Here is a 27,312-nt window from a genome sequence, read left to right as displayed (position 1 = left end):
CGTTCCTCATAAGGTGCCTGATGATCGTATCTTCATTGCATTCATTTCCGTCATTTAACATTAAAACGTTCTACATCCTTATCAAAAGAAAATCACGCTGAAATCATCATGAAATGCTGCTGAAAGGACTCAGCAGTACTGAGTCACAGCTTTGTAGTAGATTCTGATAGCATGTTAATTTTCTGATCGTTTTGGAATAAAACACACCCAAAAATCTGATCAAATGTTATTAGGTGCCTCTTGTTCTCAGCTATATAATCAATAATTCCCTGAGTTGCTTCAAAAAAAATTATAGGAATGAAATATGATGTCTTTTTCCAGCATCCCTTGGTTTGCTCCAGGGGGACATAATGGTACAAAAAAAAAAAAAGATAATAAGAAGGAAATAAGAATAGAGATTGGGATAGGAGTATTGCATTGTACCCTTAATAAAAGCACAGTGGAGTCCAAAAGTCTGCGATCCATCCATCCATTAGGGTCACAGGGGAAGCTGGAGGCGATCCCAGCTGACTTTAGGTGAGAGCTGAAGTACACCCCGGGCAGGTCGCCACTCTATCTCAGGACTAACAAAGAGCCGAACAATCATCCATCCACGCTCGCGCGCACACTGATGGGTGATTTAGAGTAGCGTAATGCCTTTGGACTGCAGGAGGCACCCGGAGTTATGATCATTAGTGAAAATGCTTGTAATTTGCATTCTTTTCTAATTTAATACAAACGGTTTCATTACAGGATATTACTAGAGGTTATTCGTAGAATCTTTATATGATATTTACACAAATATCTGAAATTTCTTAGTATTTGCTATGTCCTCCTTTTGCTTTAATCTCTTGATCCCTCAAGCTGGCATGGACTGCACAAGCTTGTTTTAAAAACCGATGATCCATGTCAGATCAATAGAGAGAATAAGAAGGTTAACTAAAGTAAACCTCGAAAGATCTGCTACGAATCTTATAATCTGTGATGAGTTACTGCATTTTTATACACGGATTACACGGTCAAGTTTGAACCACTTATTTATTTATTTGCAAATAGCAGAGTTGATATGACTGAAAAAGAGTTGGCACATGATACCCTTAGGAGGCAATGGACATTTAAAGACCAGGATGAGGCGGGTTCTTTTTTGTTTTTCCTTCTCCCTGAGGGCCTCTGCATGCTCTTGCGACAAGGCTTTTGCAGATAGCTTTTCGCAGACAGTTGTAATTTATCGTTGAGCGGGGAGTAATAGGCGTGCGCGATGTTATTCACCGCCACAACGCAAGGAGGCGCGAAGTCGCGAAATCGCTAGGAGTAGTTGGTGGGTGTGGTTAGTGGAGTGTTTATCCTCCGGTTACTTATAATGACTAGAACTGGAGTCGTATAGATGTACGTACTTCCTCACTTCCTCGATCAACCGCTCTTCGTGCTGCTCCATCTTCACTCGTGTTTTTAAAAATGCCGGTCGTGAAAACAAACCAAACCAGGAAAGTAGGGAAGCGGAAGTGCGTGTACAGCGGATGTAGAGTGGACCAATCAGAGCCCTCTTGTCTGCGAGGCTTCTGCGGTGGTCACAATTTTTGGGAGGTGCGCGCAGAGCGTCTGTGGGGGGGGGGGGGGGGGGGGGGCTACGCAGACGCCATCTGCGAGGACTGCGTTGTCAGCATAAATTGGCCTTGAGGATGAAAGCTGGCTTATAACTTGATTCCATTTCATGGTTTGGCTTTCCCCTGCTCACAGAGAAGCTCTGCTGAATAGCAGTAATACTTTTTTTTATTATTGTTTTTTGGGTCAATCCATTTTATTTTGACCTCATGTATATATGTGTAAAATTTATTTTGGCTGTCATCCATCCAGAACACTACATATACACAACCCCGATTCCAAAAAAGCTGGGACAAAGTACAAATTGTCAATAAAAATGGAATGCAATGATGTGGAAGTTTCCAAATTCCACAACACATCTCAAAAAAGTTGGGACAAGGCCATGTTTACCACTGTGAGACATCCCCTTTTCTCTTTACAACAGCCTGTAAACGTCTGGGGACTGAGGAGACAAGTTGCTCAAGTTTAGGGATAGGAATGTTAACCCATTCTTGTCTAATGTAGGATTCTAGTTGCTCAACTGTCTTAGGTCTTTTTTGTCGTATCTTCCGTTTTATGATGCGCCAAATGTTTTCTATGGGTGAAAGATCTGGACTGCAGGCTGGCCAGTTCAGTACCCGGACCCTTCTTCTACACAGCCATGATGCTGTAATTGATGCAGTATGTGGTTTGGCATTGTCATGTTGGAAAATGCAAGGTCTTCCCTGAAAGAGACGTCGTCTGGATGGGAGCATATGTTGCTCTAGAACCTGGATATACCTTTCAGCATTGATGGTGTCTTTCCAGATGTGTAAGCTGCCCATGCCACACACACTAATGCAACCCCATACCATCAGAGATGCAGGCTTCTGAACTGAGCGCTGATAACAACTTGGGTCGTCCTTCTTCTCTTTAGTCCGAATGACACGGCGTCCCTGATTTCCATAAAGAACTTCAAATTTTGATTCGTCTGACCACAGAACAGTTTTCCACTTTGCCACAGTCCATTTTAAATGAGCCTTGGCACAGAGAAGACGTCTGCGCTTCTGGATCATGTTTAGATACGGCTTCTTCTTTGAACTATAGAGTCTTAGCTGGCAACGGCAGATGGCATGGTGAATTGTGTTCACAGATAATGTTCTCTGGAAATATTCCTGAGCCCATTTTGTGATTTCCAATACAGAAGCATGCCTGTATGTGATGCAGTGCCGTCTAAGGGCCCGAAGATCACGGGCACCCAGTATGGTTTTCTGGCCTTGACCCTTATGCACAGAGATTCTTCCAGATTCTCTGAATCTTTTGATGATATTATGCACTGTAGATGATGATATGTTCAAACTCTTTGCAATTTTACACTGTCGAACTCCTTTCTGATATTGCTCCACTATTTGTCGGCGCAGAATTAGGGGGATTGGTGATCCTCTTCCCATCTTTACTTCTGAGAGCCGCTGCCACTCCAAGATGCTCTTTTTATACCCAGTCATGTTAATGACCTATTGCCAATTGACCTAATGAGTTGCAATTTGGTCCTCCAGCTGTTCCTTTTTTGTACCTTTAACTTTTCCAGCCTCTTATTGCCCCTGTCCCAACTTTTTTGAGATGTGTTGCTGTCATGAAGTTTCAAATGAGCCAATATTTGGCATGAAATTTCAAAATGTCTCACTTTCGACATCTGATATGTTGTCTATGTTCTATTGTGAATACAATATCAGTTTTTGAGATTTGTAAATTATTGCATTCCGTTTTTATTTACAATTTGTTCTTTGTCCCAACTTTTTTGGAATCGGGGTTGTGTATACACACACACATACATATATATATACATATATATATACATATATATATATATATATATATATATATATATATATATATATATATATATATACACACAGGGTGGTGCTTGAAAGCTTGTGAACCCTTTAGAATTTTCTATATTTCTGCATAAATATGACCTAAAACATCATGAGATTTTCACACAAGTCCTAAAAGTAGATAAAGAGAACCCAGTTAAACAAATGAGACAAAATTATTATATTGGTCATTTATTTATTGAGGAAAATGATCCAATATTACATATCTGTCAGTGGCAAAAGTATGTGAACCTCTAGGATTAGCAGTTAATTGGAAGGTGAAATTAGAGTCAGGTGTTTTCAATCAATGGGATGACAATCAGGTGTGAATGGGCACCCTGTTTTATTTAAAGAACAGGGATCTATCAAAGTCTGATCTTCACAACACATGTTTGTGGAAGTGTGAAAAAAAGAGATTTCTGAGGACCTCAGAAAAAGCGGTGTTGATACTCATCAGGCTGGAAAAGGTTACAAAACCATTTCTAAAGAGTTTGGACTCCACCAATCCACAGTCAGACAGATTGTGTACAAGTTGAGGAAATTCAAGACCATTGTTACCCTCCCCAGGAGTGGTCGACCAACAAAGATCACTCCAAGAGCAAGACGTGTAATAGTCGGCGAGGTCACAAAGGACCCCAGGGTAAATTCTAAGCAACTGAAGGCCTCTCTCATATTGGCTAATGTTAATGAGTCCACCATCAGGAGAATACTAAACAACAATGGTGTGCATGGCAGGGTTGCAAGGAGAAAGCCACTGCTCTCCAAAAAGAACATTGCTGCTTGTCTGCAGTTTGCTAAAGATCATGTGGATCAGAAGGCTATTGGAAAAATGTTTTGTGGACGGATGAGACCAAAATAGAACTTTTTGGTTTAAATGAGAAGCGTTATGTTTGGAGAAAGGAAAACACTGCATTCCAGCATAAGAACCTTATCCCATCTGTGAAACATGGTGGTGGTAGTATCATGGTTTGGGCCTGTTTTGCTGCATCTGGGCCAGGACGGCTTGCCATCATTGATGGAACAATGAATTCTAAATTATACCAGCAAATTCTAAAGGAAAATGTCAGGACATCTGTCCATGAACTGAATCTCAACTGAAGGTGGGTCATGCAGCAAGACAATGACCCTAAGCACACAAGTCGTTCTACCAAAGAATGGCTAAAGAAGAATCAAGTTAATGTTTTGGAATGGCCAAGTCAAAGTTCTGACCTTAATCCAATGGAAATGTTGTGGAAGGACCTGAAGCGAGCAGTTCATGTGAGGAAACCCACCAACATCCCAGAGTTGAAGCTGTTCTGTATGGAGGAATGGGCTAAAATTCCTCCAAGCCGGTGTGCAGGACTGATCAACAGTTACCGGAAAAATTTAGTTGCAGTTATTGCTGCACAAGGGGGTCACACCAGATACTGAAAGCAAAGGTTCGCATACTTTTGCCACTCACAGATATGTAATATTGGATCATTTTCCTCAATAAATAAATGACCAAGTAAAATATTTTCGTCTCATTTGTTTAACTGGGTTCTCTTTCTCTACTTTTAGGACTTGTGTGAAAATCTGATGATGTTTTAGGTCATATTTATGCAGAAATATAGAAAATTCTAAAGGGTTCACAAATTTTCAAGCACCACTCTGTGTGTGTGTGTGTATATATAGTGTTCTGGATTGACGACACCAAATTCACCTCCATAATTTCTTTCCATATTTTGGTCTCTGCAGGTGCTGTGACTCCACTCTTCACTCTGCTAAATAATAGATGTTTATTCTTGTAGACATGAGTCAAAAGTACTTAAACTCTTGTGAACTAGTACTACTTTTTTTTTTTTAAGTCATTTTGTATTTTCTACACTGTGAACTTGGCCTTTTTAATGGAGTTCTCCCATACGAAAAAAAACAGTAAAGAACTTATAAGAATTTACCACTGTCTTAGTAGTAAATCCTTATAAATATAAGGATAAATCCTTATAAGGATTTATAAATAAATATATATGCCACGTATGATTTACTCCTGAAAGTGGCCCATTTTTGCATTTTCCTCATACAAATTTTTTATGAAAATCTAGTATGTATGAAGTGAACATTGTGCATGGTTTTTACAGATAATGTGTATGATGAATTACACCGTCTTTGTATGCTTCATGTAATGTTTGTAGTTTTCAATTATATTTTACAATGTATATGCCTTTTATATGTAAATCCACACAAACATATATGTTTTTGTTTGAATTGTGGATGTATCGTAAAGGTATTCTATGATGGCTCTCTATGTTTTTTATATGTCAACCTACTGAAAAAGACAGGTTTATTGTATGACTTCTTTAGGTTTATAGATGTTTTTATATGTTGATCAATTACTATAAATGTAAAAAATAGAAGAGGTTTTTTGTATGAATTGTTCAGGTTTATCTATGTTTTTAAAATATCAACCAATTACTGTCAATGTAATGTTGACATATAAAAAACAGAGAGCCATCATAGAATACCTTTACGATACATCCACAATTCAAACAAAAACATATATGTTTGTGTGGATTTACATATAAAAGGCATATACATTTTAAACTGTAAAATATAATTTAAAACTACAAACATTACATGAAGCATACAAAGACGGTGTAATTCATCATACACATTATCTGTAAAAACCATGCACAATGTTCACTTCATACATACAGGGATGAGAATGAAAAATATTTAAAAGTCTGAAAAAACCAGGGCGAGGCCCATGGCCCAGGGGGGCGGGGCCCATGGCCCAGGGGTTCCAGGGGCTAATGATTTTTGGCTATTTTTATTTATTTATTTATTTATTTATTTATTTTCTTTATTATTAGACAGGGAGATTATTATTAGACGGATATTATTATTAGACAGGGATATTATTATTAGACGGATATTATTATTAGACAGGGAGATTATTATTAGACAGGGAGATTATTATTAGACAGAGAGATTATTATTAGACAGGGATATTATTATTAGACAGGGATATTATTATTAGACAGGGATATTATTATTAGACAAAGAGATTATTATTAGACAGGGAGATTATTATTAGACAGGGAGATTATTAGACAGGGAGATTATTATTAGACAGAGATTATTATTAGACAGGGATATTATTATTAGACAGGGAGATTATTATTAGACAAAGATTATTATTAGACAGGGAGATTATTAGACGGAGATTATTATTAGACAGGGATACTATTATTAGACAGGGATATTATTAGACAGAGAGATTATTATTAGACAGGGAGATTATTGTTAGACAGGGAGATTATTATTAGACAGGGAGATTATTATTAGACAAGGAGATTATTATTAGACAGGGAGATTATTATTAGACAGGGATATTATTATTAGACAAGGATATTATTAGACAGGGAGATTATTATTAGACGGAGATTATTATTAGACAGGGAGATTATTATTAGACAGGGAGATTCTTTTGTGTAATCTGAGCTGAAGTGGGTTTTGTACTTTGGTTTTTTGGGGCGAACGCGTGCTCTCTCTGCCATGCCGATCCTGTAGGCTGCGCTGACTCAGCTGAAAACTCCGGTCCTCGAGAAAAGAGATAAAAGCCCGCCCACACTGAAAGCTGATTGGCTTATTTTGCTGAGTAACCCAATCAGGATGCTCTTTGTCTGGCATGCGCTACATGAACAAGCACACAGTCTCCCTCGCGCGCGAACATTCTAAGATGCGTGATGCAGACCTTAATGTTGCATGCGCACGCTCAAAAACGATCATTTTGGTCTGAAAAAGTCGGAAATCCGCCGATCGGCGGAAAATTCTCATCCCTGTACATACTAGATTTTCATAAAAATTTGTATGAGGAAAATGAAAAATGGGCCACTTTCAGGAGTAAATCATACATGGCATATATATTTATTTATAAATCCTTATAAGGATTTATCCTTATATTTATAAGGATTTACTACTAAGACAGTGGTAAATTCTTATAAGTTCTTTACTGGTTTTTTTGGTATGGCTGTGGGCGTCGCCAAACGCAAATCAGCTGCGGCATGTACACGCCCATTCATTTATGCGCGACCGTCATTTTTCAAGATAGACACACGAATATGAAGAAAGTCAGCATGACATACACACCTTCTCTCCCTGGGAGTCCCCTCTCTTTCTTGTCATCACACTTGTTGCACTCGCTGAAGTAAAGAAGGATGAACATGTCCAGCATCACCCAAACTAGAGATGTAGCCAGTACCACTTTACAGTATGCAAACTTCCTCATCTTCACACCTGCAAGGTAGAAAAGTAATGGTTAAGAAGTGTTAAAGCATTTCCAAAATTCTAATCCTGGCAATACACCCGGCCGGGACGCCGGTTCACATTAGAGCACCACACACACTTGTGATTTAGAGACACCGATCCTCACACAGGTGGAAACCTCGAGCTCAGGAGCTGTGAAGTGGCAAAGCTACCTGCTGCCCTACTGTGCCACCATTCATTGCTTAGCAAAGCAGTTCAGTAAAAAAAAAAAATTGGCCAGCTACTCGAGTCGGTGATGAGAAGTGATCATGAAGGCTGGTTGAAAAAAACAAAACAAAAAAAAACAGGACATTATGAGAAAAAGAGAACAGCCAACCTGTACGCCACATCTGTCTCAACACTTTAAAAACAAGCTGTTTGAGGCTAATTATCCACTCATTATAAATCACTAAGCACATGTGCATTACAAGCAGCAAGGAAAACAGGCACGGCTCCTAAGATGTAAAGCAAAGAGACAGTCGTGTTCTGATGAAAAAGAAACATGACAGTGTAATCCCAGCTGCGTGGAGAATGCACACTTAGGACTCGCGCTCAAGCGCAGAAGAGAAGACATCTTTCCTGAAGACAGTCATACTGTGAATCACAGCCTGATTTTTTTTTTTCCCTTTTTAATCTCCAAGCATTCTTCCTTTGCATGCAAATCTTTGAGTACACAAGTTTATCTCTCTCGGGCGAGCATGCAAAGCAGCTCTACTAGAAACCAGGATGTTCTTTGCTTCACTGCTGACGATAAAAAAAACTGAATGTTCTTTGCTTTCTTTCTTTCAGCTCTCCCCCTGCCTCCCTCGTTCTCTTTTGTCTGTTTCTCACTCCTGGGAGCCTCACTGAGGACAGCTTCCAGACACCTTTCGCACGACATTTATCGAGTTGGAGCTAAAACTTTAGGGATGTTTCAAAAAAGTGTGCAAGGATGCTGTGGTACTTTTCTTTTGAAGAATTTGACAGAAGAGAGATTATAAAGAACAAGAAAGCTTCGGAGTCTATGCAGAAGGTCACAGTTATTTTCTACACTAATTTTGTTTTATACAAACTTTTGTTACTGGGTGTTATGAGAACATGACACGCAAAGTAAAGGGGAAAAAAAAAAGCGACAGAGCGAGAAAACCTGTCTATGTGAGCATGCGTGAGAGAGAAAGTGTGTGTGTGTGGGAGGGGGATGGGGGGCGCAAGTTATGACTGGAACAGCAAGAAGTGCCACAGTCTCGGTGGCCCTCGTCCATCACTGTAGCAACGCCAGAGGCTCTTGTCCACTGTAGCCAGGCCAAACATTCATCACCCCGACAACACACACACACACACACACACCTGTGGGCACAGGCCAATGAGCTATACAAACACCCTCAATTACATAAGCAATCTAGCACACACACACAGAAAAGAATATAAGCAAAAGTTTTTTAGCTGTTAAGACTGATTTTATTTTAAGAAGCAATATATCTGTGAATAAAACACTGGAAACTGTGATCACTATATGAGCCTACAAGTCATATCTAGGCGGCACGGTAGTGTAGTGGTTAAGGTTCTGAGCCCAGCAGCTGACGAGGGCCTTTCTGTGCGGAGTTTGCATGTTCTCCCCGTGTCCGCGTGGGTTTCCTCCGGGTGCTCCGGTTTCCCCCACAGTCCAAAGACATGCAGGTTAGGTTAACTGGTGACTCTAAATTGACCGTAGGTGTGAATGTGAGTGTGAATGGTTGTCTGTGTCTATGTGTCAGCCCTGTGATGACCTGGCGACTTGTCCAGGGTGTACCCCGCCTTTCACCCGTAGTCAGCTGGGATAGGCTCCAGCTTGCCTGCGACCATGTAGAACAGGATAAGAGCAATTCCAGCATTATGGACGTGACACTTGAACTCAAAATGGCAACAAATGACCCAGTGCATGTTTTATTGTCTCCCAGTATTTAAACAGGTGTTGCATATTTTAAGGCTGTACCATACCGGAGAAGTGATAGAACAAGAACAATTCCCATAGTACATCTGGGGCATGCCAGAAAATGCCAATAAAAGATGCGTTATGGATGTGACAATAAGCAGCTAAGGATAATGGATGGATGGGCATATTGATCATATTGATGAATTCTAAAATAAATCTAATGATGCTACAATGATCCTAACCTTTAGTCTGAAATCTTTGAGAATGAATGGGGGAAAATCATGGGGTTTAGAGCCTTCAGTCGTGTTGCCCCTCACCTCTGGCACTCTCTTCATGACATTTTTGTAATATTGATTCTCTTCCAACCTTCAAATCCCGCCTTAAAACACACCTTTTCAAACTTGCCTATTCTGTCTAACTTCAGCGCTAAGGACTTTTGCAACTATATATTTTTTGTATTTTAGGCCTGGTAAGTTGAGTTTTATTATCCCTGCTGGCCGAAAGGCCCGAAGGGGGATTATGTCATGGCGATTTCTGTCCGTCCGTCCATTCATTCGTTCCGGGAAGGGTGCTCAACTTCTGAAATCAACTCCTCTCTCAATTTTTGGAGGAATTTCACCAAACTTGGCAGGATTCTTTGATATACATGTCAGTAATACGCATATTGTAACTTTATTAAATTTGGTCACATTTTACCAGACTTACAGCCCTTGATTTAACAAAATTACAATTTGACAATCATGACCTATGGTCATGAACTTTGGGTAATGACCGAAAGAACAAGATCGCGGATACAAGCAGCCGAAATGAGTTTCCTTCACAGGGTGGCTGGGCGCTCCCTTAGAGATAGGGTGAGAAGCACAGTCACTCGGGAGGAGCTCGGAGTAGAGCCGCTGCTCCTCCACATCGAGAGGAATCAGCTGAGGTGGCTCGGGCATCTTTTTCGGATGCCTCCTGGACGCATCCCTGGGGACGTGTTCCAGGCATGTCCCCCCGGGAGGAGGCCCTGGGGAAGACCCAGGACACGCTGGAGGGACTATGTCTCTCGGCTGGCCTGGGAACGCCTCGGTGTTCTTCCCGAGGAGTTGGCCGAGGTGTCTGGGGAAAGGGAAGTTTGGGCTTCCATGCTCAGACTGCTGCCTCCGCGACCCGGCCCCAGATAAAGCGGAAGACGACGAGACGGGACAATTTGACAATTTCATGAGTGTGTTTTCCTTCTGAAATCAACTCCTCTCACAATTTTTGGAGGAATTTCACCAAACTTGGCAAAAAGCATTACATCAACTAGCTCCATTAACTACTAGCGATGTAGAAAGGGATGTAATTCACACTCTGTCCATAAGTGTCGGTGTGGCTGTCCACTGGAAAGGAGAAATCCTTCATTCTCATGGTCCAGGGATGCTTGACAAAACAATCAGCTAGTCACTTTTTGGTTCTTGGGATACTGAAAGCTGGTTAAAAGTCAGCTATAGCTGCAACTGCTACCATTAGTGCTTAGGCAATGTGGTTTTTTTCCTTAATTAAACTTAAGGTCAGGAACTCTGAGGTCGAGACTGTAAATAAACACAAATCATTAGCTGTAACTATGGTCATTATAAATTTCCATGTGCTGGAGCTGACCAGCAGCGGAGATGGTTATTGATTTCCTGTTTAATGAAGTCTCGCTGATAAACACCACATTGTGTCATTATCTTCATTTTAATTATGTTTTGAGATTCCTGTTCACGGCTTTATCTGTTCTGTGAGCACAGAAAACGGAGGCGAAGATGCATCAGAGAAAGATGGTTTGTTGCTCTGCTCCGAAGTCAGACAACAGGTTAAGGTTTGTTTAGGATACAAAATAATTGAAAAGAAAAGAGATTCTGAAATACCATTAACACACTATTTTTGTCAATATTAAAGTTACAGACGCCATGTTTTCCCATGGACGTTTAAATCGTCCAACTTGATGGCGATCATGTTCCTCATATGACGGTCAATCATCCCGAGCCAGTCAGGATCATGCTTTTCTGCTCACCAGAAGTTGTAAAGAGTGGTTACTTGAGTTACTCTCAACTTCCTGTCAGGTCAAACCAGTCTGGCCATTCTCATACGCAGAACTCTCCATTCTGTGTAAACTCTACAGACGGTTGTGTGTGAAAATCCCAGGAGCGTTGGAAATGCTCAGACAAGCCCACCTGGAACCAACAACCATGTCATGCTCAAGGTCACTCGCATCAGATCACATTTATCCCCACGCTAATATTTGAGGTGAACATGAACGCAAGTTTGTGACCTGTATCTGCATGATCGTATGCACTCTGCTGCTTCTGCTACACGACTGGCTTTTTGGATAACTGCATGAATTAATCCTTTTAAGAATTTAAGGACGCTATTTACAATTAGGTCACTGAAGGTTAATCCCACAATCAGGAAAGCACACACAAAACTGAGGAAGGTGTAACCATAGACTGAATAATGCATGTTCAATGCCACAGAAAATATTCATCCCTAAACTGCACAATCGTCTGATGCTGCTGCAAAATAAATAGATGAGGTATTTAAGTAAATATCGTCATATTAATGTCTCTTTTGGTAAATCTGCTACAAATTGTGTTAGCCATTTGTCTTCTACAGTTTTTTCCCCATTTACAGAATCTCCTAATAGCATCAAGTAATAGATCCAGTTGTAAAGCCTTTACCCTGTGCTTATAAAATATCTCTGGTTAAAAATATATTTACACCGGCTAACCATAAAATCCCAGCACTGCACAATCTGTACCATTTTTATATTAATAATTAAAATGGTTTCTCTTCTCAGATTTTATAAGTCAAGAGCAAACACACACCGTTACGTTAAATATTATATAACCATACAATAAATACACCATCCAGGATGCTTACAATACACACACAGAGAGAGAGAGAGAGAGAGAGAGAGAGAGACACACACACAGCAGGAGAGAGAGGGAGAGAAAGAGACGGCAGGAAAGAGAGAGATGTGCAGTGTGAGATGGCAGGAAAGAGAGAAATGGCAGGAGAGAGAGAGACAGCAGGAGAGAGAGAGACATGGATGTGCAGTGTGAGAGATGGCAGGAGAGAGAGAGGGAGAGAGATATGGATGTGCAGTGTGAGATGGCAGGAGAGAGAGATGGATGGGGTGTGAGAGAGACGGCAGGAGAGGGAGGGAGAGAGAGACATGGCAGGAGAAAGAGAGAGAGACACAGCAGGAGAGAGAGATATGTGCAGTGTGAGATGGCAAGAGACAGAGACGGCAGGAGAGAGAGATGGATGGGGTGTGAGAGAGATGGCAGGAGAGGGAGGGAGAGACATGGCAGGAGAGGGAGAGAGACGGAGAGAGAGATGGATGTGCAGTGAAAGAGATGGCAGGAGAGAGAGAGAGAGAGAGATATGGCAGGGGAATGTGAGAGATGGCAGAAGAGAGAGAGGGAGAGAGATATGGATGTGCAGTGTGAGATGGCAGGAGAGAGAGATGGATGGGGTGTGAGAGAGACGGCAGGAGAGGGAGAGAGAGAGAGACATGGCAGGAGAAAGGAGAGAGAGACACAGCAGGAGAGAGAGAGAGAGAGAGACACAGCAGGAGAGAGATATGTGCAGTGTGAGATGGCAAGAGAGAGAGACGGCAGGAGAGACAGCAGGAGAGAAAGAGAGAGATGGTTGTGCAGTGTGAGAGATGGCAGGAGAGAAAGAGAGAGAGAGAGAGATATGGATGTGCAGTGTAAGATGGCAGGAGAGAGAGATGGATGGGGTGTGAGAGAGATGGCAGGAGAGGGAGGGAGAGACATGGCAGGAGAGGGAGAGAGACAGAGAGAGAGAGAGAGAGAGAGAGAGATGGATGGATGTGCAGTGAAAGATGGCAGGAGAGAGAGAGGGAGAGAGAGATATGGCAGGGGAATGTGAGAGATGGCAGAAGAGGGAGGGGGAGAGAGAGACAGCAGAAGAGAGAGACGGCAGGAGAGGGAGGGGGAGAGAAAGAGACGGCAGAAGAGAGAGAGAATTGAATTTGAATTTTAAAGTGGCTTTATTGTATAACAACCGAGATCAAAAACACTCAATCACAAAAACAAAACAGAACAATTAACTATTCAAAAAAGAAGCAAAAGAAAATTCATCATCTGTCACAGAGCAAAGAGTACCAACACAACACCATTTCTCTTTGAAATCCTCCATTGCTCTCATTAGTTTGTAAAAATAAAAATTAATGGTTATTCTTGACTTGACTAAATTCTTAAAAACAGCGACATCATCTCCAGCCTTTTGCTGCACCTTGTTTTTTCTACTGAGGTAAATAGCAAGTTCGGCCTGACCAACAATGAAATTGATAAGTTCACACTTTGATTTTTGCTTTTGATTATAAAAAAAAAAAAACCTAAGAATAAAACCATGTTTGGTGAAAACAACTCCAAAAGAAGAAAACAAAAGACTTAAAAAAGAAAGCCTGCAACAGTCCATAAAACAGTGAAAAAGTGTCTCCCTTTCGGCACAGAAGGGACACGCGTCACTCATTGCAGGATTCAACACAGACAGCATGGCATTTACAGCAATAGCACCATGCAAGATCCTCCACTGAAGATCACCAGTTCTCTGAGGGTGTTTTCACACCTGGTCCCCTTTAAAGGAACCGGACTCAGTCCTCTTTAAGTGGACCAAAAAGTGGACCAACAGAAAAAGAACTCAGTTATTTTTGTGTTCACACTGTGAATTTATTACAAAGAGGACTGGGTTCTCTTTCTGGTCCAGTTAAGCTTTGATGGGGCCTCAGTCCTCTTTCTGTTCACACCAGGTCCTCTAGAGCCCTCAGACCCCCAGTGCACGGAGTTCTGGGTAATTTTCTCTTGAATCAAAATGTCTGCTGCCATCTTTGCCCTGCTGTATTCTTTGATCAAAAGAGTGCGGATTAAGGAAAATAAATTTATTATATATATATATATATATATATATATATATATATATATATATATATATATATATATTAGTGCTGTCAAAGTTAACGCGATCTCAATTTAACGTGAATTTTAAAAAATGGTGCCGTTAACGCAAATTCTAATTTGGCCCTGCGAGTCACCCGTAGTTCCTGTTGAGGCTTGTCGCGCGCTGCTTCAATAAGAGTACATGTGAGTGATGGAGAAAGGCACAGACATATAAACATCCTCGCCGCCATATTGGATGGGGCAAAGTGGAGATTCTTCAGCCGTCTCTGGTATAGCGTCTAGACAGTAGCCGAGAATAAAGATGCCTCATTCATGTGCTGCGTTTAACTGTACCAACAGGTTTACCGTCCACACGAGATCACATGGGATTCCCTTTCACAGGTGAGACTGGAAAAATACTTTTCGATACTGTTCCTTCAGTCTTCAGTTTCCCACCAGCTCATCTCCACCGGGTAGGTGTAGAGTTATAAGCAGTGAGAATTAGATAATACAGTGCCGCACTATGATGAACGTTTTTGAACGTATGATGGATGTTTTTATTTTTGTTATCTGTTTTTTTTCTTCTTTTATGGCAAATACTTCTCTTCAAAAGAAACTAATGAAGAGTAAAATAAAACATGTTTTATTTTCACAGTGATATGCACTTTATTTTTCATCCCTTCGTTTGCTCATCTAATATGGAAGTTATGGATGTCAGTGGCTGTGACAAGACGTGTTATGCTCTGCAATAAAAAAAAAAAACATTGGTACAAAGCAAGCCCATTCACTTTTTTATGCTGATAAGAGAATTACAATGGTTTTTCATGTGACAAAAATGTGCGATTAAATTGCGATTAATCGCGAGTTAACTATGACAGTCGCGACATTAATCGTGATTAAAGCACTAATATATATATATATATATATATATATATATATATATATATATATATATATATATATATATATTATTGTGGCCGACTCAGTCAGTAAGTTCAGAGAACTGTAAAGCGGCTGTGGTAAGTTCCAAAAGGAAGTTGAGTTTCCCTGTTACGGTCACGTGACCAACTACGGCAAACGAAGAAGGTTAAACTACAGTGAAAAAGGCGAAGTGAACCCGGTGCGCTTTTTGTTCACAATGCGCAGATTAGGCGAACCGTACCGTTGATTTTTAGCGAACCGTACTGAGACCACCTCCTGAGGTGGTCTCAGTTTGGTTCGCTTTAAAGGGGTCTGGGTACGGTTGGAGTGTTCACATATGCGCAAAAAATGCTGAGTCATCGATCTGAGTTCGGTTAGATGGCTGAAAGGGACCAAGTGTGAAAACACCCTTAGTTACTGGAGGCTTATACAAAACTCTCCACACAGGCTTAGGCTACGTTTACATTAGACCGTATCTGTCTCGTTTTCTTTGCGGATGCACTGTCCGTTTACATTAAACCGCCTGGAAACGCCGGGAAACGGGAATCCGCCAGCGTCCATGTATTCAATCCAGATCGTGTCAGCTCCGGTGCTGTGTTAACATTGAGAATACGCGAATACGCTGTGCTGAGCTCTAGCTGGCGTCTCATTGGACAACGTCACTGTGACATCCACCTTCCTGATTCGCTGGCGTTGGTCATGTGACGCGACTGCTGAAAAACGGCGCAGACTTCCGCCTTGTATCACCTTTCATTAAAGAGTATAAAAGTATGAAAATACTGCAAATACTGATGCAAATACTGCCCATTGTGTAGTTATGATTGTCTTTAGGCTTGCCATCCTTCCACTTGCAAGTGGTAAGTGATATGCGCTGAGATCACACACACAGCGGCTCAGTCACGAATCACAGCTTGTTCACTTCACTCGCGTGCTCTGTGAGCTGCGCAGGGCCGGAGTGCGCACCCTCCAGAGGGCACTCGCTGTTCAGGGCGGAGTGATTTGGAGCGCAGGATGCCTGCGGAGCCGAGCGTATCCGTGTATTGGTATTGCTGTGTGCACGCAAATCGTGTATTGGTGTTGCTGTGTGCACACTAATCGTTTTAAAAACGTTAATCTGATGATCCGCTGATACGGTCTAATGTAAACATGGGCTTAATCTTATCATCAGTACCGAGCTCATCCCTCCACACAGTGTCCATTCTGCCTTTCAAAGCATCCTTATTCAACACCTTTACCAGGTGTCTGAAGATTCTCAGTCATCCAGGTCATAGTAAACTGTGGGTGGTAGAAGAGAGCAACTGGACTTGCTTGAAGATTCTTGAAAACGTTTCACCTCTCATCCGAAAGGACTGAGGAACTGAAGAAGCCTTTCGGATGAGAGGTGAAACGTTTTCAAGAATCTTCAAGCAAGTCCAGTTGCTCTCTTCTACCACCCACAGTTTACCTTTAGGGTCATTCCATGTCAATTCACACAAATGCCCAAAACCTCCCCAGTGACACCTCTTCAATTTGCCTTATTTTTATTTTCTTAGTGCCTTATGGTGTCAAATAAAAGAATCCAAAATTTTAGCTTCCTAGCTCGAACGTTTTTTGAGTTATGGCCCTTCAAAGTTTGGGTGCCACACCCACTTTTGGGGTCCGGGAATTGCGCACTTAATTTGCAAGCATTTTTGGAGGCCCATATTTTTTGTTCTAAGGGGGATATAGACCTGTAAATTGCTATATCTATGTATTCTGGCCCTGTCTATCAGATTCTGCACCTAAAAATAGCACAGGTTTACTAACTTTATAGATATTAACCCCTTAAAAGTGGATTTTTTAATGACACAATTTTTTTTGACATTTTGGGGGTCCATATCTTGGAAAGTTTTTATGTTGATGGGGTTTCAACTGATTTATCATCATATTTGGGAACTCTACTGTGTACTTAGAGAGTTTCAGGGCACTCAGAGGTTTGGTGGGGGTACAGGAGGGCCCCAAATATAGCTTCGGGACAAAATTACCATTTGGTACGCCCTACTTCAGGCCATTAGTTGGCCATGTGGGCACATGATGACTGGAATGAACCTTTAACCCTATCAACAGACACCTTCTATCAAACTTTTAAGCCAAAAAAAACTTTGATTACCCAACTCCTTCAATATAAACTAAGCATTTGTATATGGTACTATTTTTGCATATTTTCTGAAAAATCCTAAGTCCGGAAAGTAGGTCAACTGTTGTTTTGACTGCCTATTCATGTTTAAGGTAGTAAAAGCACACCCATATAGTGATTTTAATCTATGGGAAGATTATTTATACCCAATACCCCATTAGTTATATTGAGAATTACAAGGGATAAACCCTTTCCCGGCTGTTTCACGATGCTGTTTTTTTGGGTTTTTTTTTTTTTTTTACATTTGACACCTTTCCCTGTATCCAACCAAACTCTGACCACTATACACTTAATAGTTAAATGCATCTTTCAAACAGGAAAGGGAAAGATGCAAACAAGGGGATGATCCCAAGAAAAACATCCTGGTTAACTTCCGATCTGGAAGTTAAACCTAGACTCATCAGGGGGTTTTTTTTTTCCAAGAAAAGGGGAAGGGGCCCCTAGACACTCATGTGGGGAAAATTAGCATATCAACTGGTAAAAAGAGTAATTTCCCCTTTTAATAATTGATATGCTAATTTTCCCCACATGAGTGGCTAACTCATGTAATAACTGCCCTGTGACAGCTAAGGGGAAGACATCCTTCCTCCAGACTTTCATGGAGCACTGCTAGGAGATCCTCTCCAATACATGACCAAAAAGTCAAGTCAAAGTCCTTCCCGCGCCATGTGGCGCATCGGGCGGCGCCGATCTCCGTTTCCATAGCCCTCGGCCTCTCGCCTATTACATAGCTAAGGTTACATTGGGGGGCTAGTCCTCTGGTAACCATGAGAGTTTAACTCCCCACTCGCATCTGTATTGCAGCGTGCCTTGCCAGATGGTAGTAGGTACCATTTTTATGATGGTCTTTGGTATGACCCGACCGTGAATAGAACTCATGACCTCCCGATCAAGAGGCGGACACACTAACCACTAGGCCACTAGCCGGTGTCATGACCAAAAAACCTTGTAAAAATCAACTGGCAACCCATCAATCCCAGGAGCTTTGCCGTTTTCCATGCTCATGAGGGCCTGTTCGATCTCAAAGCGTCAGAACCTTATCAGTTTCAGAGTAACACTCATCAGGCACTCTGGGCAGGTGATTAAGAAATGCACTAGACAGTGAGTCGTCGAGCAACAACTCGCCGTCATACAACTTTGCATAAAACAATCGTGCATAACTGTGCAGGCTCAGACAGCTCTTGACCTGTTTCAGACCTCAGAGTATGCATCATCCTGCTCTGCCCACTTCTCCTTTCCAAGTTTAAAAAAAAAAAAAAAACCTTAGCTGGAGCGTCCATTAGAGTGACATTTTTTAAACGGGAGCGCACCAGTGCCCCCTGTGCCCCGACACCCAGCAAATCTTTCAGTCTTTCCTTCTTCTCCTCAAAAAGCTGAACATATTCCTTGTTTCCTGTGAGTGTTATTGAGCTGTGAAGATCCACAATCTCATTTTCCAAAACTTGTAATGAAATAATTTCCTTAGCAACATTGCAAGTGTACTGTTGACAGAATAATTTGATTTGAACCTTCCCATAGTCCCACCAGCTGCGCAAGGAAGAAAAAAACAAAACAAAACAAAACCTTTTTTTGTCTAAAGGTCTCCCAAAAGAAAATAAAGGTGTCTTTGAAAAAATTATCCTCCAAGAGTGATGTATTAAAACACCAATAAGCACTTCTAGGCTTAAAAGGCTTAACACATACACGACAAGTAACTGTGCAATGATCAGAGAAACCAGTTGGAAGAATGTTACACGACTTTAAAATGTTGAGATGATCCTTATGAATATAAAATCTATCCAATCTAGCAAGGGAAATATGTGATGCCTCACCGAATCCAGGGACACATGTCGGCCGAAACGAATCCGAGATAATTGCAAAAGAAGCATTTTTTTTTTCGAAATTTGTGATTTTTGTTTTTTTCCATCATGTGCAAGTTGAGATCTTGAAGAATGCAATCAGTATTTCAGATAATAGATTGTTTTGTTGGAAAAGCATACATTTTTTGTTGCAAATTGTCTCGTTTTTGTCAGGACTGTAGCCTGCTGGGGGGTGTGGGTAAATTACCATATGGGCCATTCACATGATGATTTAAGTCTTTTTTTTTTCCGCGAATCAGCTGTATGATCCGAGTTGAGCGCATGGCTACTTAGCTGCATACAGGCGTGTGATTTCACTATGGAATGAGGAAGCTAAACAGAGCGCAGAGGAGCTGAAAACCGCGAAGCAAACAGACGCACGGTATTTACATCGGAGATGACCATTTCTAGCAAAAAAAAACAAAATGCAACCTCGTTTTCCAGATTGAATGGAATACTTGAATGATCGGATGACACACGGACCGTTCTAGGATTACATTCCATCGGAGGCATTGGTGTGTGCAAGGCGCCGTTTCTCTTTCTGATGGGGTAAGTTTATTAATCTAAGGCTGTGTGGTTATTTTTGCATGTAACGGAGAGTGTTGTGGTTTGGTTAAGCCTAGGTCACAACTGGACGTACGATTTTTTGGCGTGTGATTTTTGGCGTTTCCCAAATCGCTGCGTTTTTTTTTTGTTCACGGAGAAAGACGCGCGTTGGCCGTAAGTTTGTCTTGCAACCTGAAAAAACCGTAAGCGCCCGTAGAGTTTGTTTGACATGACAAAGAACCTCTGCGGCCGGTCTGCGGCTCGAAAATCAGCACATCACACGCGCGCTCTCGTGCGTTTCACGCGCGCCCTCTGTGCATTTCTTGCGTTTTTTGCGTGTAGACCGGCTGTAGGAGCACGTACCGTACGGCCGGTTGTGACCGAGGCTTTACATGAAACTAGTGTTGTGTTAGTTGTGTCATCATTGTGCTCTCTTTCTTTCTTACGGTGTGAGTCATTTTTCAACCACAAAACGTTAAAGTATACTTTAGGACTTATTTTTGTACTTCATAATTGTGTTGGGCATACTTTGCATGGAAGGAAAATTGACGTGGTGATCTTTGTTTACATGAAAGTAGTATCGTGCTAGCTCGTAGGGGGTAGGGCTTTCCTTAATGTCATGCAAATGAGCACCATTATGTGCCCGCCCTACACCCAGAGTAGCTGAGATGGAAAACTTTGAGGGCGATTTTCTCCCTTTTCTGTTTTAAGAAGTATACACTTTCAAAAGGCCACACATTCTTCAAATATTGTCAGATCTCCACATGGAAGGCATCATTGGAAAGCTTAGAAACTGTACTTTCTGAATCTGTCAATAACTCAAAATGCCCCCGGGCCGACATGTGTCCCTGGATTCTGTTTTCTGACACATAATTCCCTCTACTGTGTGACCAGGTGTACTGTCTGACACCTTGATGCATGGTTCTCCATGTGTCTTGCAAATCATGGGCATTAATCAACTGGATAAGAGCATGCTGGGAGGGAGCATGTGGCTCTAAGTGATTCCTGTCCATCCTAGCATCCACAGTGCAATTAAAAAAATCACCCCCCATGAACAAAAGAGGCTCAAAATTCAAAACATCACTCTCTCAGCCCCACTCGTTGGTGCATAAACATTAACAAAAACATGGTGCTTTTTTCAAAACATGCCTTTACCATCAAAAGTCTACCCTTCACAAATTCCTGCACATGACAGGAGAGCGGAAGAGAGTCCTTAGAAAACAAAACTGCCACACCCCCCCACTTACAGAGGACCCATGACTGAAGAAAATTTGACCATTCCACTCTTTCCTCCAGTCTACTTCACTGGTTTGATCACTGTGCGTTTCCTGTATCATCATAACATTTATTCGTTTTAGATTGATAAACTCGATCAGTGTCAACCTTTTCATCGCGTCTCTGGCACCGTTTAAATTCAGAATACCAACATTAAGTGTATTCGCCATCAAAACGTTATACGGGTGAGGGGGGTGACGACTCCTCTCGAACTTTTTTCCGAAGCCTAGTCAGAAATTTTCGAAGGCGAGCAGCCTCCTTCACGGTGAAAGCATGCTCTCTAAACAAGCAGACGGCATCATTGATAAACTGACGCCGATCAGGAAAATAATGCTCCACCTCAACATGACGCCGTCCTTTGGTCTCAGATAAAAAGCGGCTTATTTCCTCAGCTTTATACTGGATTGGTACTTCACCGCCAGACGCACTGAGGTCTCCCAGCAAACTGTCTGACATGTTAGAGCACACCGAGCCATCGTCACTATCATGACCGGCACAAGCCTCACCGACTTTCTTCGTTTTACTGGGGCTGCAATCAACAGGCTCAACTTCTTTTCTTTTGAACGGAACCTTAAATCTATGCACCGTTTCTGCCGTTCATAAATCAGAAGCATCTGCAATGTCATGCCCACTAACTGTTATAGTGTGACTTGGAGCATCCAACTCTTCAGTGATCATGTCACTCACTGTTGTATTGACAATGTCGGACTCCGCTAGATGAGAGCCGCCATCTGCGGCTACAGGACTCTCTGTGGAGAGAGCCATCAGTTCGGCCTCAGACCGGCCAGTGCCACGCTCAGACTCCTCTTCCCCGGCTTTGTGCGCCAATGCATTCTCACCCGTGGGTGGGCAGTCCGGCGGGGAAGCAGTTGCAGAGGGACCAGCTGCGGAGGTATCAGGCACATTTCGCTCAGCTGAGCCTTTAGGTGGCTGATCCGTGCTGTTTCGTTGTTTTTGCGGGCAGTCGCGAACGACGTGACCCGACACAACACAGTGAAAGCACCGCAATACAGTGTCAGATGTAGCAAAAAACACATATTCAAACCCCCCCTACCTTAAACTTCATGGTCAAGTCTAAGTCTTCATCATTTTTCAGCACCATATACACCTGCCTCCTAAAGGAGACAACGTGCCTCAGGAGCGGCGATTTACACCCCAGCGAAATCTTCCTTATAGAAGAGACCAGCCTGCCATACCACTGTAGATTACTCTCAATCAGTTTATCACTGATAAAAGGGGGGACATTGGAGATGATAATTTTTCTGGAAGGAGAACCAAGTGGAAGAACAGGTGTTAGCGTGTCATTAAAGTGCCATTCCACCATTGGATGTATTTTTTTGGCATAAAATACAGTATATTTTATGACAACATGACTAGACAGAGAAATCTTTTAGCTTCAAAATGATATATCAGACAATTTTTTGACAACGACAAGTATATTAATTTTGCGACCAAAGTCACCTACCCTTTTAATTTCCGCGCGGTAGCAAAACGTGATGTCATCGGCAGGTTCCCCTTCTTGTGTACCACGTCACGTGTGACGTGGCACAGATTATCAGCAATGGCGGATAGAACGCGATTGTCAGCTTCGGAAAAGAAGCGAAGGAAAATAGCAAGTGATGCCCAAAGGAGACGGTCGACGGTGAATATCGGCACAGCAATCGACAAGTGGAAATCGTGTTCTATCCGCCATTGCTGATAATCTGTGCCACGTCACACGTGATGTGGTACACAAGAAGGGGAACCTGCCGATGACATCATGTTTCACTACCGCGCGGAAATTAAAAGGGTAGGTGACTTTGGTCGCAAAATTAATATACTTGTCGTTGTCAAAAAATTATGTTTGATATATCATTTTGAAGCTAAAAGATTTCTCTGTCTAGTCATGTTGTCATAAAATATATTGTATTTTATGCCAAAGAATACATCCAATGGTGGAATGGCACTTTAAGGACTATACCTGCTGCAATTACCTCTCTAGCTTTCTCAACCGTACCAAGAAAAACACAGTCGCGTTGTTCAGGCACGAGGCTGATTTAATATACTCATGACCAACAACTTCACCGATAGCCAAACTACACTCTTCAACACTTGTAGAACATTGAACTTTTACACCATGTTGTCTCGTCAGGCTTTCGAACTCCATTGTTCCTGCGGCAGCCATGCTACCAGCCCAGGCTGGTTACTGGCTCTGCGGGAGAGCAATCTACACAAATAACGTCAACAACAAACAATCTACCACGTCTGGAGAATTTAATAACTAAAAAAAAAAAAAGCCACCAAAACACATTAAAGGGATGTACAAAAGCTAGAGAATTAAGAATAAGCCAAAGCCTTACAACTCGCAGGTCACGCCAACGCTCACTCCGCACATGCGCAAATGAAAGAGAGAGAGAGAGCATGCGAGACAGACAGACAGGGAGTGAGAGGGGGAGTGAGAGAGAGATGGCAGGAGGGAGAGAGAGAGAGAGAGAGAGAGAGAGAGAGAGAGAGACAGACAGACAGACAGACACAGAGGGGGAGTGAGAGAGCGAGACAGAGTGTCAGAGAGAGAGAGAGAGAGCATGTGAGACAGAGAGAGACAGCGAGAGATGGATGGGGAGTGTGAGAGAGAGAGAGAGACGGCAGGAGAGACAGACAGACAGGGAGTGAGAGGGGGAGTGAGAGAGAGATGGCAGGAGGGAGAGAGACAGACAGACAGACACAGAGGGGGAGTGAGAGAGCGAGACAGAGTGTCAGACAGAGAGAGAGAGAGAGAGAGAGACAGCATGTGAGACAGAGAGAGACAGCGAGAGATGGATGGGGAGTGTGAGAGAGAGAGAGAGAGAGAGAGAGAGAGAGACGGCAGGAGAAACAGCATGCGAGACAGACAGACAGGGAGTGAGACAGAGAGATGGCGAGAGAGAGACAGACAGCAGGGGAGAGAGATGGATGGGGAGTGTGAGAGATGGCAGGGGAGAGAGAGAGAGATGGATGGGGAATGTCAGAAATGGGGAGAGAGAGAGACACACGGCAGGGGAGAGAGAGAGAGACACACACAGAGGGGGAGTGAGAGAGCGAGACAGTGTCAGACAGAGAGAGAGAGAGAGAGACAGCATGTGAGACAGAGAGAGACAGCGAGAGATGGATGGGGAGTGTGTGAGAGAGAGAGAGAGAGAGAGACGGCAGGAGAGACAGCATGCGAGACAGACAGACAGGGAGTGAGACAGAGAGATGGCAAGAGAGAGAGACAGACAGCAGGGGAGAGAGATGGATGGGGAGTGTGAGAGATGGCAGGGGAGAGAGAGAGAGATGGATGGGAATGTCAGAAATGGGGAGAGAGAGAGAGACACGGCAGGGGAGAGAGAGAGACACACACACACAGAGAGGGGGAGTGAGAGAGCGAGACAGTGTCAGACAGAGAGAGAGAGAGAGACAGCATGTGAGACAGAGAGAGACAGCGAGAGATGGATGGGGAGTGTGTGAGAGAGAGAGAGAGAGACGGCAGGAGAGACAGCATGCGAGACAGACAGACAGGGAGTGAGACAGAGAGATGGCAAGAGAGAGAGAGAGAGAGAGACAGACAGCAGGGGAGAGAGATGGATGGGGAGTGTGAGAGATGGCAGGGGAGAGAGAGAGAGAGATGGATGGGGAATGTCAGAAATGGGGAGAGAGAGAGAGACACGGCAGGGGAGAGAGAGAGAGAGAGAGAGAGAGAGACACACACAGAGGGGGAGTGAGAGCGAGACAGTGTCAAACAGACAGAGAGAGAGACAGCATGCGAGACAGAGAGAGAGAAAGACAGACGAAGTGAGGGGGGAGTGAGAGTGAGACAGAGAGAGAGAGAGAGAGAGAGAGACACATACAGGGAGTGAGACACAGAGAGAGCACAAGAGAGCATGAGAATAGATGAATGATGGAAAGAGCAGTGATAAGGAAATCTGGTCAGAAGGTGAAAGCACCAACATATTAAACGAGCAGCTCTCCTTCACAGTGATTGTTGTCTGTGAGTGAAAAGTAAATTAAGAGTGCAGCTTGTCGTTCTCCTTATTTATCTCTCTCCATACACTCTTTGCTTATCTTCTTCGTTCTCGTCTTGCACACAGAACCTACAGATAGACATTAAGACATTATACTTTTATATTGAAACGACTGCTTTATCTTCCCAGTTTCCTCCGACCCAGAAACCTAACCGACCGATAAAGTGACAGCACAATATAATAAAGTAGGGCAAGCTAGTCTGCTAGTAACATGCATTATATAAGGAACAACAACAACAGATACCATAGCGATTTGCCAATGATTTCAATTTAGAATTTATTAATAAAATCCACACTAGGCTTTTTAATTGTTTATCGTCCTATTTAATCTTAATGAATGGCCAGATGACAACTTGGTTCCAGTTATTGGCTTGTATTATAGTATTTATAAACATTCATTCATTCACCAGCCTCTTCTCTCTCTCTCTCTCTCTCTCTCTCTCTCTGTGTCACAAGGGTAATAAAAAAAAAATGCAGCTCATCACGTCAGAGAAACCAGAAAGTGCAAACATTCGGTGCCGAAATGTTACATAAGCATCAGAAAACAGATTATATAGAAGATTTTCTTTATTAAACAAGTTTTTTTTTTCACCTAGTGAGAACTCAATGCTGCATTCGACTTTGAAATTTAGAATTGTGTCATTCTCAACCTCCGTGCATCACAGCTACAAAGTGCAAGGCGGGAACCCAGACGCCTCCATGTTCATGGACTGTTACGGTATGCCTGTGTCACACATTGGCGTTTCAGCCTTACGTATTTACGCCATATCAGGATACGTGGCAGTAAGAAAGGAACGTCACAGCATCGCCAGCTTACGTAGCTAATACTCTAGGATGCGTAATACGATCTCCTTGTATGCCAGGGTGCAGCGTATTTTTAAGTCTGCACTTAAAAACCCGTAGCAGCTTTGATATATCATGTGTACGCCATTAAAACAAAAGCCACGCGGCAGTGATGCAGAGGGAACATTGCTCGAACACCTATTACGCCGTGCGAACGCTTTAGTTGACATGCGACGTACAGCAACTGTGGCGTGCACTGTAAATAAAAGGGGCTTAGACAAGTCTTATTTAAATTTTGTAAAGCAAACGAGCAACCCTTACCATGACAGGCTGCTCTCTGAGCTTCGAGTCCAGTGAAGCCGTTTAATTCATCATATAAACAAACAGTCTCGGAACGTGCCCGAAAGTCCTGTGCGAGGAAGGACTTTTGGTTGAATGTTTCTTGGATTTGACATGAATACTAGACAGGAACCCATCGTTTTGAACACACTCGCCGAGAAAGGGGAGTCTGGGGTGATATTTTCTCACCATAAGATTTCACAACTTGCATTTGGTGAGTGCACTGTAAATAAAAAAGGGCTTAGACATGTCTTATTTAAAGGGCTGATGACACGAACATGACTCTATGCAATTTCTTAAATAAACTATACAACATGGCAAACATGTTAGATTTCTGTTATAATTACGTGAAAAGAAGCTGTTGTTACGCAAATATCCAACTTTTAATTGCACAGCGCAAGAAAACTGGGTCCGTGGCTCGCGGCCATGTTGTGACATCAGCGGGAGAACACGCTGCGGTTCACTGGCTGTTCTACTCTGGTTCTACTCAATGGAAATGGCGCATGAAAACGCCGGTGAATTCTCTAGTGCTAGCTCTTCCTCTTCTGGGAGTCTAGAATTGTGTTGATCTCTTCCGAATAGAATCTATGATAGCCTACCCTCTTTACCCTTTGCCTCTCGTTGCTAGGCGGCAGTTACATGAAAGCTGCAAGCTTTCACAAGCAAATACATGACTGATATCACGCCGACTTTATGATTACATTTATGATTATCATGTAGAATCTATAGCTCTACGTACATTTATCTTATGTCGTTTCACAACACATGTTCTGACAGGAGGACTGTCTTTGGATCCGGCATGGCTACTAGTAGACCCCCTCCGGAATACTGGCAGTGTTGCCAGATTGGGAGGAATCCCGCCCAGTTGGGTGGTTTCAAGTGCATTTTGGTGGGTTTTGAACATATTTTGGGCTGGAAAACTTCAGCAGTATCTGGCAACAGATACTGCTGACGTTTTC

At 42.5% G+C, this 27,312-nt stretch overlaps 1 protein-coding gene across 1 annotated transcript in view; it reads right to left on the bottom strand.

Moving 5' to 3' along the window:
- The window catches only part of galnt1 (UDP-N-acetyl-alpha-D-galactosamine:polypeptide N-acetylgalactosaminyltransferase 1), a 296,582-nt gene that overhangs the window by 120,643 nt on the left and 148,627 nt on the right, over positions 1-27,312 (bottom strand). The window contains exon 4 of the mRNA XM_060900168.1: positions 7,521-7,667. Coding sequence (XP_060756151.1) covers positions 7,521-7,659 — 139 coding nt within the window. The 5' untranslated portion in view covers positions 7,660-7,667. The remainder of the gene's footprint in view (positions 1-7,520; positions 7,668-27,312) is intronic.

The sequence above is a fragment of the Neoarius graeffei genome, chromosome 19, assembly GCF_027579695.1.
Source record: "Neoarius graeffei isolate fNeoGra1 chromosome 19, fNeoGra1.pri, whole genome shotgun sequence".
NCBI classification, from domain to species: Eukaryota; Metazoa; Chordata; class Actinopteri; order Siluriformes; family Ariidae; genus Neoarius; species Neoarius graeffei.
The sequence above is the reverse complement of the archived record's forward strand: the minus strand, read 5'-3'. Positions and strand labels throughout refer to the sequence as shown.